The 13,114-nt window shown below is 42.5% G+C and overlaps 1 protein-coding gene across 6 annotated transcripts in view; it reads left to right on the forward strand.

The window, feature by feature from the left end:
• ANO3 (anoctamin 3) overlaps positions 1-13,114 on the forward strand; it is a 472,830-nt gene that overhangs the window by 396,847 nt on the left and 62,869 nt on the right. For all 6 annotated transcript variants that reach the window (XM_063711053.1, XM_063711054.1, XM_031016410.3 and 3 more), the window contains 2 exons: positions 12,021-12,103; positions 12,514-12,654. In XM_063711053.1, the coding sequence (XP_063567123.1) occupies positions 12,021-12,103; positions 12,514-12,654 (224 nt within the window). The remainder of the gene's footprint in view (positions 1-12,020; positions 12,104-12,513; positions 12,655-13,114) is intronic.

Genomic DNA, 13,114 nt, shown 5'->3' on the forward strand with positions numbered 1-13,114 from the left:
CCTGTATTTTTTTTTTTTTTTTTGAGACGGAGTCTCGCTTTGTCGTGAGACAAATAATTATTGTTAAGCAATAAATATTTTTTCAACTAGAATTGATCTTGATTGTTCAATATATAAAACAGATAGAGAAGGGGCTTCCCTGGTGAGAATCTTTTTTTTTTTTTTTTTTTTTTTTTGAGACATAGTCTCATTCTATCGCCAGGCTGGAGTGCAGTGGCGCGATCTAGGCTCACTGCAAGCTCCGCCTCCCATGTTCACGCCATTCTCCTGCCTCAGCCCCCGAGTAGCAGGGACTACAGGCGCCCCCCACCACACCCGGCTAACTTTTTTGTATTTTTAGTAGAGAGGAGGTTTCACCGTGTTAGCCAGGATGGTCTCGACCTCCTGACCTCTTGATCCACTTGTCTCGGCCTCCCAAACCGCTGGGATTACAGGCTGAGCCACCACGCCCAGCCTCTAATGCTCCTGTATTCTTTTAATCTGCTGCTTGCTTCAGAGACCACCTGATCCAGCCAGAAGCCCAGAGTTAACTATGCATGCCAAACTTTTCACCAGAAATTATAATAAAATGGATTATAAGATACTTTATTCAAAGTCATAGATTCGTAGAGTTTTTCACAGATTTCTGTTTCCTCTTGAAATTCCCATGTCCATTACTCAGTTTTGATCAAGATGGCAGCTCAACCCCTTTTCTCATCCTCTTTTCCTCTGCTATCAAGGATGAGATTAAATTCATGTAATTCTTCTGAGAGAACAGTCACTGAATTGAGACCCTAACAATTTTTGCCCTCCATCTCACATTTCCATCAGTTGGAACCCACTATTTGTGCCAGAGTAGACAAAATGTGAGGCAGTGAGTCAAATCTGGCTGATGACTTAGGGCAGTGTAGAGCTTTATTTCATCATGTATGATTGAAATGTGGGTGTGTCTAGATGAACTAAGCATTTTTTATGTTTAGGGTCGGCCCCAGCCTTTCCTCCTATGTTTATACAAAGCCACATCCATTTACATACCTGAGAGAACCTTGAGATCACCTAAGTTGGGTGCTTCTGCTTCATCTGTTTGCTTAGATCTTGGCATAAATAGAAGCCCTTTCTCCTTTCCAAGGCTGGTTAATACAACTGTTCTAGAGAACTGTACAGACATTTTTATTGTTCAGCCTACCCTTCAAATCCAAGCTGGTGGCCTGTGTTCATAATTTAGGTTTGCAACCACCCTGGAACTGACTGTGGAATGGCATATGGTCATCCCATCTCCCTGCTTTCTTTTCAGCCCCTCACTGCAAGATAGGTCCCACTACTGCTAAGCACAAGAGTTAAAAAGGTTGGGGCCAGGTGCGGTGGCTCACACCTGCAATCCTAGCACTTTGGGAAGCCAAGGCGGGAGGATTGCCTGAGCTCAGGAGTTCAAAACCAGACTGGACAACTTGGTGAAACCTTGTCTCAACTAAAATTAAAAAAATCAGTGGACATGATGGTGTGCACCTCTAGTCTCAGCTACTCAGGAGGCTGAGGCAAGAGAATCACTTGAACCCAGGAGGCAGAGGTTGCAGTGAGCCGAGATCATGCCACTGCACTCTATCTGGCCTGAGTGACAAAGTGAAACTCTGTCTCAAAAAAAAAGTACTTAAAAAGGTTCGGAAAGCAAAGAGGGTTTTCATTAGAATCAAGTCATATAATCTTTTTGATCACTTATTATTTAAAAAATTATTTTCTGTAATTTTTAGGTATAATTTGCATAAGAGTGAAATCCACAGCTTCTAAGAACAGTATGGTCACTTCTGAAAAATAAATGAACTTGTATAACCACCATCACCCCTGTTAAAACATAGATTACAATGCCTCAAGAGTTCTTGAGCCTCTTGCCAATCAACCACTGTTTTAACTTCCAAAGTTAGCTATTTGTATTATTAATTGTATCTTTACTAATAATTTTAGTAGGGATTAGTAAATAACAATTCATTTCAATTAGTGTTTTGCATACTCAATTATTCTGTATACCCTTTTTCTAATTAACAATTTTAAAAAGTGAGAATGTGGATTACCTGAAAGTTGAGATAAATAAGCCATTAATAAAATACATATATCTCCAGCTGAGCATGGATTTTTAACAAAGGTTACCTCAATATTAAAATTGAAAGTGGACACCCTACTTTCTGAGAAAGATTCAATATATTTTCTGTAATGCTATTACCTTCAAGCTAAAATTGCACCAAATTCAAGATTACCTTTATTTTTTATATTTTGTGAAAGATGTTTTTTGCTCAAGTATATGCTGGAAATATAAATTAAGAAGAAAGCATGTGACAGACACATTTAAACTTTAAGCCTTGACAGAGACCAATGATAATTAGGATTTGACTGAGCAGTCTAAATGTTGTACACTACATTAAAAACCTTAAGTCCCAGCCTAGGAATCACTGTATGTTGTACTTGCTTACTTAATATTGTACCTTTTTTTCAGTTTTTGCTTTTCTTTGTAGCTCTTCTCCTATTTATTTCCTCTATATTCCACTTTCCTCTTAAGTTTTAAATGTTTCATTTGGTAACAGTGATTCTGGCCTGCTATTTGAAAGCACATCCAGTGCTTGGAGATTCTAATTTTTCCTGCAGACAATAATTTTCGGCTGTTTTGCTTCTTTTAGTTGTTTGTACTCTTTTAAAACGGCTGAAAATCAGTAGAGAGTAATGACTTATGGTAGTCCTGGGGAAAAAACAAAAATCAGAACACCAACCAACCAACCAACAAAAACCAGCCTGAGGAATGTACCAGCCAGGCATTGTGGGTGGAGAGTAACTAGCAAGAGTTTTGGTCCTGGCTCTGCCATTTATCGTCTGTGTCACAGCCAATTAGCATCTTTGCTTCCAAAATCCACATGATGATAACATTTGCCATATCTCTTTGTAAATGTTAAGAGAGTGACAATGAATTTAAAACATATGTGAGAGAGAGCTTTGTAAATGTCATAAAAGATAAGAAAATGCAACTATGAACATTGTATTTTTTTTCTAACCAATACTGGTGCTGATTTTTAGTTACAAAGAAAGAAGGAGAAAAAACCTTAGTACCCCAATTTTCTTTTTTTTTTTAGTTTCTACAAATAATTTATTGGAATATAATTTGCACCCATTTAAAATGTCCAATTCAATGGTTTTTTTGCATATTCACAGAGCCGCACAACCCTCACTACAATCAATGTTTGACCATTTTCATTACTCCAGAAGAAAGCAGGCCCCTGTTAACAGTCACTCCCTATTTTCCCCCAAAAGTCCCTGCCCCTGGCCACCACCAATCTATTTCCTGACTGTGGATTTGCCTACCTTGGGCACTTCATGTAAGCAGATCACACAATATGTGAGCAGATCATACATGAGCAGACCATACAATACATGATCCTTCCTGTCCGGCTCCTCTCACTTAGCTCTGTGTTTTCAAGGTCCTTCTATGCTGTAGTAAACATCCCTGCATCATTCCATGCATGGGTCCATACTTCATTTCTTTCTATTGCTGAATAATATTCCATTGTAGGGATACTCAATCTGTATTTCTCTATTCACCAGTTGCTTCAACATTTGGTTTCTACTGATCTGATTTTCCCCCAATCCAGTTTTCACCACACACAGAACCAAAGGATTGTGTAAGAGAAGCTGATAAGAGGATCTATAGAGAGCTCGTGACATTTCTGACCTTTTCCAAGGTTAGAAACCAACAGGGATAACATCTCTGCCCTTTACCCTCTAAGAGAATAGATGATGCTTTCAGGGTTAAAGGATACAACATTTAGAACCTCTCCCTGATGAAACCAACAAACAAACCCAGATGTCTGCTTAGTAGCAAAAGAAAGAGAATAGGAGGTAGGGGTTGCCATAAAGTAGAATAAAGGGAAAAAGAGAAACTCATATTTGTCAAATATATTATTGGCAGTATCAGGCCTTTTATGGCGATTATTCCTTTTAATTCTCATAAATACTCAACAACTTATATGATGTGATATTTACTGCTTTCATTTTATAAATTAAAAAATTGAGGCCTAGGGCATGTTAGTTGTTTGCCACACACAGGCAGCTACAAAGCAGTCGGGCTCATCCAGCTGTTACCAGCAGGTCTTTGTTCTTAGAGCTCCCAAGATGGTGGCAGGCCACTCCCAAGATGGGGTGAGCTGCTCCCAAGATGGCGGCAAGACTTTTGTTCTCTGACCTGGGGTTCTTGGCCTCACGGATTCCAAGGAATGGAACCTTGGGCCCTGTGGTGAGTGTTATAGCTCTATTAGAAGCCGTGGGTCATGGAAGAGAACTGTGGAACCCAGTGACTAGTGTTCAGCTCAATTAGGACGAACCCGAGCACTTAGCCATGTGGGAACAATGGCAAGCCTTTAGCCCGATCAGGAGCGGCAAAGGGCGCCTCACTGGATCAGGAGCACAGCGGACACCCTGCTGGATCCGGAGGGGTGGAAGTCAGCGGCGGGTCTGCAAATGGCAGTGGTGGACGGCAAGCGAAAGCTCAGCTTGAGCCGTAACAAACACAGACCAGAAGAGTGTGCAGCTGGAAGATTTAGTAGAGTGAAAACAGAGCTCCCATACAATGGGAGGGGACCCAAACGGGGTTGCCCACTCCCGTCTCGAATGCCTGGGGCTTATATCCCGAATATTATCCCTCCCCCACGCTCTCAGGCAATATATGATTTGACTATTTCTTTACCTCCTGCTTTTAGCCTAATTGGTATTTTAGTGAGTCCTCTTTACTACCTAATTGGTTGGGTGTGAGGTGAGTTACAAGCCCCGTGTTTAAAGGTAGGTGCAGTCCCCTTCCCCAGCTAGGCTTAGGAATTCTTAGTCAGCCTAGGAAATCCAGCTAGTACTGCCTCTCAGTCCCCACTCTCAACAGGAAAACCCAAGTGATGTTGCGGAGGTTGGCCAACGACCACTCTTAACTGCTTCCTGCTGAATTGGGGCGTAGTAGGGGTCGTGCAGTTGAGATTTCCTCGGGAGGGGTGCCTTCGATGTCATTAACATCAGAGCATGGGCTAGCAGGCTGGTCCAGGGGTCTGCAGTAGATCTTAGTCATGGACTGCATCTGGGGCTCCATTTGAAGAACCATTTGTAGTTTTACAACTTCGATTCTGGAAGAGACATACTTAAGAAGGAGGTTAAAGATACAGGGATTGAAATGTATGGCCTGAAGTGCAGGGGTATATGGTTGTGGGTGGTGAAAGTGGGGTCTCCTTTAGAAAAACCCCTATACGATGGGACATCAATATTTCTGGGAAGCCACATTCTCCATAGAACCTCTTGGTAAGGGGAGCTACTGGTAGTACAGCAGCATGGAGGAAGTGAAGTGAGAGTGAAAGGGGGTAAGAGAACAGTAAAAAGAAAAATGTGACAAAGGAGGGCCGTGGGGATCTATGATTCTAGTTACTTTCCTCATGGTTGTCGCTTGAAGAGCAGGTGCAGATCCTCTAGAGGTTCACAGGAATACCCAGCGTTGTCTCCTGGATTTTCGGGCTCCTTTGGCAGTATCCAGGGTTTGACTCGAGTGTGATGTATCCAAGACTCCACTCCAGCCACTTTAACCATGGTTGGGGTAGATAAAATGACTGGCTAGGGTCCTTCCCAGGATGTGTCTAGGGATGGGGAATTAGAGGGAAGGGACTTGACTAATACCATGTCACCAGGGTGGAATAATTCCTTTCCCTCCTCTCAGGGACAGGTTCCCTGTAATGTTTTAAGAACTTGTTGACATTTAACTAAGGAGGTGATGTCTTCAATTAAGTTGGCTGTCTTTCGGTCAAACACAAGGTCATTGGTTAGGAAGGGCCATCCATACAGCATCTTGTATGGACTAAGTCACACTTTTGGGAGAGAGTTACGGATTCTTAGTAAGGCTATACGCCACAGAGCAGGCCATGCGGGGTGGGTTTCTTAGGTTAGCTGTTTTAGATGTTGTTTGAGTGTTTCTTTCATTTTCTCGGCTTTTCCTGAGAATTGTGGCCTCCAGGTGCAGTGTAAGTGATATTGTATGCCTAACACCTGGGATACTCCCTGGGTTACTGAAGCCTTGAAAGCAGCGCCATTGACACTCTGTAAGCCTTGGGGAAGTATGAATCTGGGAATTATTTCATGAATTAGTGCCTTTATTACCTCTTGGGCCTTTTCTGTCGTACAAGGGAAGGCCTCTGCCCAACCAGTGAAAGGATCTACCCAGACTAGTAGATACTGAAATCTCTGAGATTTGGGCATGTGGGTAAAATCTAGTTGCCAATCTTCTCCTGGGTAATGGCCTGTTCTTTGTTCTCCTGAAGGAGCTTGGCGATAAGGCAGGGGATTATTTCTTTGGCACACTTCACAGGCCCTGACTAGACAGTCAGCTTGATAGTTTTGAAAAGGCCTGGTCCAGTAAATAATGTTTTGGCCATCTGATGGGTGCTATCAATGCCTAAGTGAAAGGTTTGGTGAAGGTTTTTAAGTAATTTCCGTTGGATAGCTGCAGGCAAAAGTATTTTTCCTTCTTAATGGGCTAGCCATCCTGAGGGGAGGAAACTATGTCCTCTCGTGAGTTTCCCTATTCTGTTTCTTTTGCTGAGTAGTGGGGCTTGGTTTCCCGGAGGGGATTACCCCATACAAGGGGTCCTTCTATAAGCATTTCTAATGGAGGGTACCTCCTTACAGTTCTTTTGTCTTCAATATCTTCTTGGTGGTTCCCTTCTATTTCCCTTTCCTTTCCGATGACCCCGGAAGTGTAAGACTGCCACCTCTTTAGGTTTCTGTACAGCCAATAATAATCTCCTAATGGCTTCCTGATGTTTGATAGATGTTCCCTCGGAAGTTAGGAATTCCCTTTCTCTCTATATTGCTGAGTGGGCATGGAGGACTAGGTAAGCATACTTGGAGTCTGTATATATATTTACCCTTTTTCCTTCTCCTAATTCTAGTATATAATGGCCCCTGCTTTTGCTAGGATGTCTCTCTCTAACAAAGGAGTGGGGCTTTCAGGCATAATTAGAAAGGCATGTGAAAAGAGTAAAGTTCCCCAGTCACAACTTAGTGTCTGGGAGAAGTATCTAGTGATTGCCTGTCCTAGGACCCCTCGGATAGTGACAGATCTGGAGGACAGATGTCCGGGGCAGGACAGTAAGACTAAGAAGGCCACGCCAGTGTCCAGGAGACAGTTAACCTCCTGGCCCTCAATGGTCAAGCATACCCGGGGCTCTGTGAGGGTGATGGCATGGGCTGGCGCTTGCCCCGGGCACCCTCAGTCCTGCTGCTGGATCATCTGGTTAGTGGCTTCTGACCCAGAGGACCTTCATTCCCTGGGGAAGTGGGCCTTCCAGTGATTCCCTTCACATAAGGGGCATGGACGAGGGGGTGGCTTATTTCTATTTGGACAATCTTTTTTAAAGTGTCTGTGTAGACCGCAGTGGAAGCAAGCCCTATTAGGCATGTGATTTGCCCAGACTTTCCCTTTTCCAGAGCCTCCAAAGTCCGCTTGCCGAGGGCCATGACTAAAGCGGTGGCCTTCTTTTTATCCTGTTCGTCCCGTTCCGCCTGCTCTTCCTGATCTCCATTATAAAAAACCAAGGTTACCAAGTTAAATAGGGTTTCTAAGTTTTGCTCGGGGCCTAAGGCGGACTTTTGAAGATTTTTTCTAATGTCTGCAGCTGACTGAGTGATAAACTTATCCTTTAAGATTACCAGGCCGTCAAGAGTCAGGTGACAGAGAGGTATGCTTCCCCAATGCCTCCCTTAGTCTCTCCAGAAAGGCAGTAGGAGTTTCTTCCTTTCCCTGTGTTATAGTGGACATCATTGAATAATTCAAAGGCTTCTTCCTAGTTTTCCTTAGTCCTTCTAGCATGCAAGTTAGCAAATGTCTGCGGCACCAATCTCCATGTTCTGATTTTGCGTCCCAATGAGGGTCTACACTGGGAACTGCCTGCTGGCCTGTGGGGAATCGTTCTCTTTCCTCTGTTGTCATCCTATCATTGAACTGACTGAGACACCAGAGATCACCAAACTCTCGGGCTGCAGTTATGGCGGCACTTCTCTCATTTGGGGTTAGTGCCTGATTTAGCAGTAACATTATATCTCTCCATGTCAGATCAAAGGATTTTCCTAACCCTTGTAAAACATCAATATAGCCATCAAGGTTATCTGAGAATTTACCTATGTCTATTTTAATTTGCTTCAAGTCTGAGAGGGAAAAAGGTACATGCACTCTGACTGGGCCAAATTCTCCTCCTCCCACCACTTGGAGGGGGCGTAATCAGGGAATATTGGCACTCTTGGGTTCATTGTTTACCCCTTTGTCTATCTCTTTTTGGACTCTTTGGGTTGAAGGAGGGTCTTATTAGTTGGGGAAGGAGCTGGGGGAACACCAGGGCAGGGAGGTAGACTCCCAGGGCTTCCTGTAGGGCATAAATTACACTTTTTACATAATTGAGAGTTTTCTCTTAATGAAAAGAAAGTTTGCACATATGGCACTTCACTCTATTTGCCCTCCTTTCTACAAAAGAGGTCTAGCTGTAAGATGATGTTATAATATATACTTCCCTCAGGGGGCCAGGTTTCTCCCCCTTGAAGAGTATATTGTGGCCTGGCGGGACTGCAGAAGAATATAAGTTGTTTCTTTCTTAGTGTGTGAGGGTCAAATTGGTCCCAATTCTCCAGAATACATCTTAGGGGCGTTTTTGCCTTGCGGGGAATGTTTCCCATCTGAAAAAAAGAACATAGGGATGCCAGGACCCCTAGTCATTTTCCAATGAGCTTTAGTCCTAGAGCGTCCTCTGTGGTCCTAATGCTTATTCCTTTCCAGGGTGTGTAACCACCCATGGACCTCTGCTTATCAGATTAGTTACGCTCACCAATGTAGCAGTCCTGCACCCTTTTTCCTGCCTTTCTTGACCACAAAGAAAGGGGTCCAGGCTGCTGGATTCTAGTGGTCCTTTACCAGCATGCCCAACATTGCCTTTGGCTCAGGGGTGAGTCCTAGAGTTGGGCTGGATTCCTGAGTATTTCAGACAACCCAGCTGCCCCATACAGATTCATTCCCATAAACAACAGTTCTTTTGCGAATTAGTTTTGGAGAGGGTGTAGGTAACCTTTTGACTCAGTATTGAGATAGAGTTTTTTTGTTTTTTTTTTTTTTTTTTTTTTGATTCTGTAAGTACTTTAAGGCTTGGCTGAGTGCGAACAGTTCACACTTTTGAGCAGACCAATTATTAGTCAATTCTCCTAACTCTGCTTCCACAAGAGTCTCCCTATCAATTACTGAATACCCATTGTGGTTTTTTCTCAATCACCCGGGAGGAACCATCTATAGTCCTGAAGGGAGTTCCTCCTAGGTCTGGTCGGACTTTGTATGGTAATTAAGATTGAAATCCCCTGTTAGGAAATCTGCTGGATTAAGGGAATTTTCAGTGGTTAGTGTTAAATCACCTTTTTCTAACAGAATAGCCCCATACTTTAAGATTTTTGAATTAGTAAGCTACCTTTTTGCTTTTTTTGACTTAGGATAGCTCTGAACTGGTGAGGTGTGCTCACAATGAGGTTTCCTGTAAAGGTTATTTTTCTACTTTCTTCTGTTAGCAAGGTAGTTGCTGCTACCAATTGAATGCATTTGGGCCATTCGCGGGTTACTGAGTTAAGGATTTTTGATAGGAAGGCTATGGGTTGTCAGTGGTCTCAGTGTTTTGGGCTATGCCCTTGTTTACATTGACAACAAGGTAATATTGGAGTGTTATAGGGTCACGGAGAAGACCTTCAATTATCAATTACAGGTTTTAAATTTACCCTGGCTTTTAAAGGAATAGGGCACACTGTTTTTCCTTTACTATTTCTATCTTTTTCTTTCTATCTCCTTTGACTTTCTGTCTCTCTCTCTGTTTGACTCATCTTTTGTCTGCTTCTTCCTCTCTCTCTCTCTCTGCCTCTCTCTTTCTCCTCTCTGCCTCTGTAGAAGGATTTTGGAAACATAGTGGAAGGACATTCGCTTGTTGCCCCCATTTGCCACTATAGGAATATGTACCTCCCTTTAATTTACTCAATTCATTTTCATCCTGATCTATTATGTTGTTGTAGACCCAGTTCCAGTTGTTAAAGTACTCGGTTATCAATTCTAAGGCCCTGGCAAGGGTGGTGGGGAACGGGTCCCACATAACTGCCCATGTTGAGAGCTGTATGCCTGAACTGGGAGAGTCACCAGGGCCAAGACTCCCTGGGTTCATGGCCTAGGTGCTAAGGACACAGCGTAGAGCTTCCTTAGATCCCTTTGGAGATACAACCTGCTCTAATACTTGGGAGCGGAAGTGAAAGTCTGAAGCATTAGTACCTAGGAGGCAGGGATCAGAGGAAGTAGATTCAGAGGTAAGGAGAATTTGGGGCTACACTTTCAAGAAAGTCGTGGTTAGGACCCAGGAGGTATGGGTCAGAAGGAGAGGTAGGGGCACACACATGGGCGACTGTTGAGTAGAGACTTCTGGCTGCGCAATGATCTCCACCGGCCAATGCCGGGAGTTTGGGACGACAGCTTTCTGCCTCTAGTCGACCCTCGGCTTCCCTAGGAAAATTGTGAAAGCGGAAGCTGGTTCCAGGCAGAACAAAGCTCCCAACACAGAAGGGTTGGGGGTTGTTAGAAAGCTTTTTCCCAGGAAACCTCACACCTGCGTCCAGCAGCCACGCTAATTGTTTTTAACTGGCTGACAGATGCCCGGTTATTTTCCTCCAATTCTAAGGAAGGATAGGACAGAATAGCAAGTGAAAGTGGTTCAATATTACTCACCGCTTTGGAGAAGCGCCATACGGGCCACCAAATGTTACCGGCTGGTCTTTGTTCTTAGAGCTCCCAAGACGGTGGCAGGCAACTCCCAAGATGGGGCGGGCTGCTCCCAAGATGGCAGCAAGCCTTTTGTTCTCTGACCTGGGGTTCTTGGCCTCACGGATTCCAAGGAATGGAACCTTGCGCCATGCGATGAGTGATATAGCTCTATTAGAAGCCATGGGTCACAGAAGGAACCATGGAACCCAGTGACTAGTGTTCAGCTCGATTAGGACGAACCTGGGCACTTAGCCGTGCAGGAACAATGGCAAGCCTCTAGCTGGATCTGGAGTGGCAATGGGCGCCTCGCTGGATCAGGAGCACAGTGGACACCCTGCCGGATCTGGAGGGGTTGAAGTCAGCGGTGGGTCTGTGACAGTGACAAACAGCAGTGGTGGACAGCAAGCAAAAGCTCAGCTTGAGCCGTAACAAACATGGACCAGAAGAGTGTGCAGTTGCAAGATTTAATAGAGTGAAAACAGAGCTCTCATACAATGGGAGGAGACCCAAAGAGGGTTGCCCCAGTACCACGGATTTCTAAGACATATATGTGAGTTCTTAGTTGTGTCCACAAAGTCTTGAATGGTGTAAGATAGAGCCCGTCTAGAAAAAAAATAAAACAGCAATCGTTTCCTTAACTGTTTAAACAGGAAAGCTGACAGTTCAGGAATTTCTTTACTTTTTCCACTGAGTCCTTTTCAGTCCATGTAGAGTCCACCCAGAATATGAATTTGGGAGTTTCTTCTCTTGTCTTCCTTTTCTTCTTCTTCACCACGAGAGTTTGTTCTTTTATTCTCTCTCCTACACTATCTCTCTGTAAGTTCTGGACAAGTAGCATTTGGTCTTTATTGTGATTCTTGGGGAAGGCTTTATTTGAGTCTTTAGATAATTTTGAATAAGCATATGCAGGTCAAAATGGTCAATATTTAGCTCAGTAATATCGATTGCATCATTTGATGAGCTGTGCTGACAAAAAGTCCCTGCTTCTTGGTTCCAGTAAAAGAAATTACACCCCTCTAGCAGTGTATGCTAATAGATACACTAATTAATGATGTATAAACACAGGGAGAAAAGGAAAAGGGAAAAATAAAATTTTAATTTATTATTTTCATAATTTAACTAATTTTAATTATGAGATAAGATATCTCAATATAAAGAAGAAAAGCAATATGACGTGATTTGGGTAAAGAATTATCATTTTTATATTTTATAGCGACAGTCTTCCTGGAGTTTTGGAAAAGGAGAAGGAGTATACTGACCTATACTTGGGACCTTATAGAATGGGAAGAAGAGGAGGTAAGATGTTAGGATACAAGGAAATAGGGAAACTGGGCTATTACAGGATACGGAAAATTACTGCCCTAGCATTCCGGCTGGAAGCAGTTAACCACCATTAGATTTTTCCCTTGATCATTCCTGCTAACAAGATTTATTATTTTATGAAGATAATAGAGATCAATGAAGTATGTATTTTTCAAACCACTTCTGTGATGTTTCTTTAAATTACATTAGTGGAAAATTATGATAATTTCAATACTGCTCGGGATTTATTTGGAAGGTAATTTGATGTTATTTTTAAAAGGTTGCTTTATTGTGAAGACTTAATACAAAAGTAGGCCAAATTTAGGAGTATTGTATCAATTCTTGGGGGTATGTTTTTTTAGTTTATGGCTTTGATATTTAGATAACTTTCGTTTCTCTCATAGGAAACACTTCGTCCCCAGTTTGAAGCCAAGTATTACAAGATGGAGATTGTAAATCCCATCACGGGAAAACCTGAACCACATCAGCCTTCCTCAGACAAAGTCACTCGTCTTCTTGTTTCTGTCTCAGGAATATTCTTCATGGTAAAGTATAGGCATTGATATCAAAATGTTTTGGGATTCCAAATTTAGAAGTAAGTTCAATGATACCAACTCATTTTGTGACGTTGAGAATGTCAGAAACCTTATTCTTTCCAACAACTTGGTAATACGTACAATTAAACAAACAAATCACAACAGGTTATGGTGATTTTACAAAGGCAGTTTGTGCACCTTTTTAAAGAAAATACTCTTTGGGAGAAACAGAGACCATCTAAGATAAAATGGAAATTATATCAGTTGACCTGATGGATTAGACATCTGGTGTTAAAAATGAGCATTCCATTTAAGAGGACATTGGGAAGAATTTGCATGTTAGTGTGATAACTTTGTTATCATACTAAAACAACAAATTTTGTCCTATTTGTTTTGACTAGAATATAACTTCCTTAAAGGAGAAAATTAAATCTAGATCTCCTTTCTTGGAAAGGTAAATACCTTCAAT

The sequence above is a fragment of the Gorilla gorilla genome, chromosome 9 (assembly GCF_029281585.2).
Source record: "Gorilla gorilla gorilla isolate KB3781 chromosome 9, NHGRI_mGorGor1-v2.1_pri, whole genome shotgun sequence".
Lineage (NCBI taxonomy): Eukaryota > Metazoa > Chordata > Mammalia > Primates > Hominidae > Gorilla > Gorilla gorilla.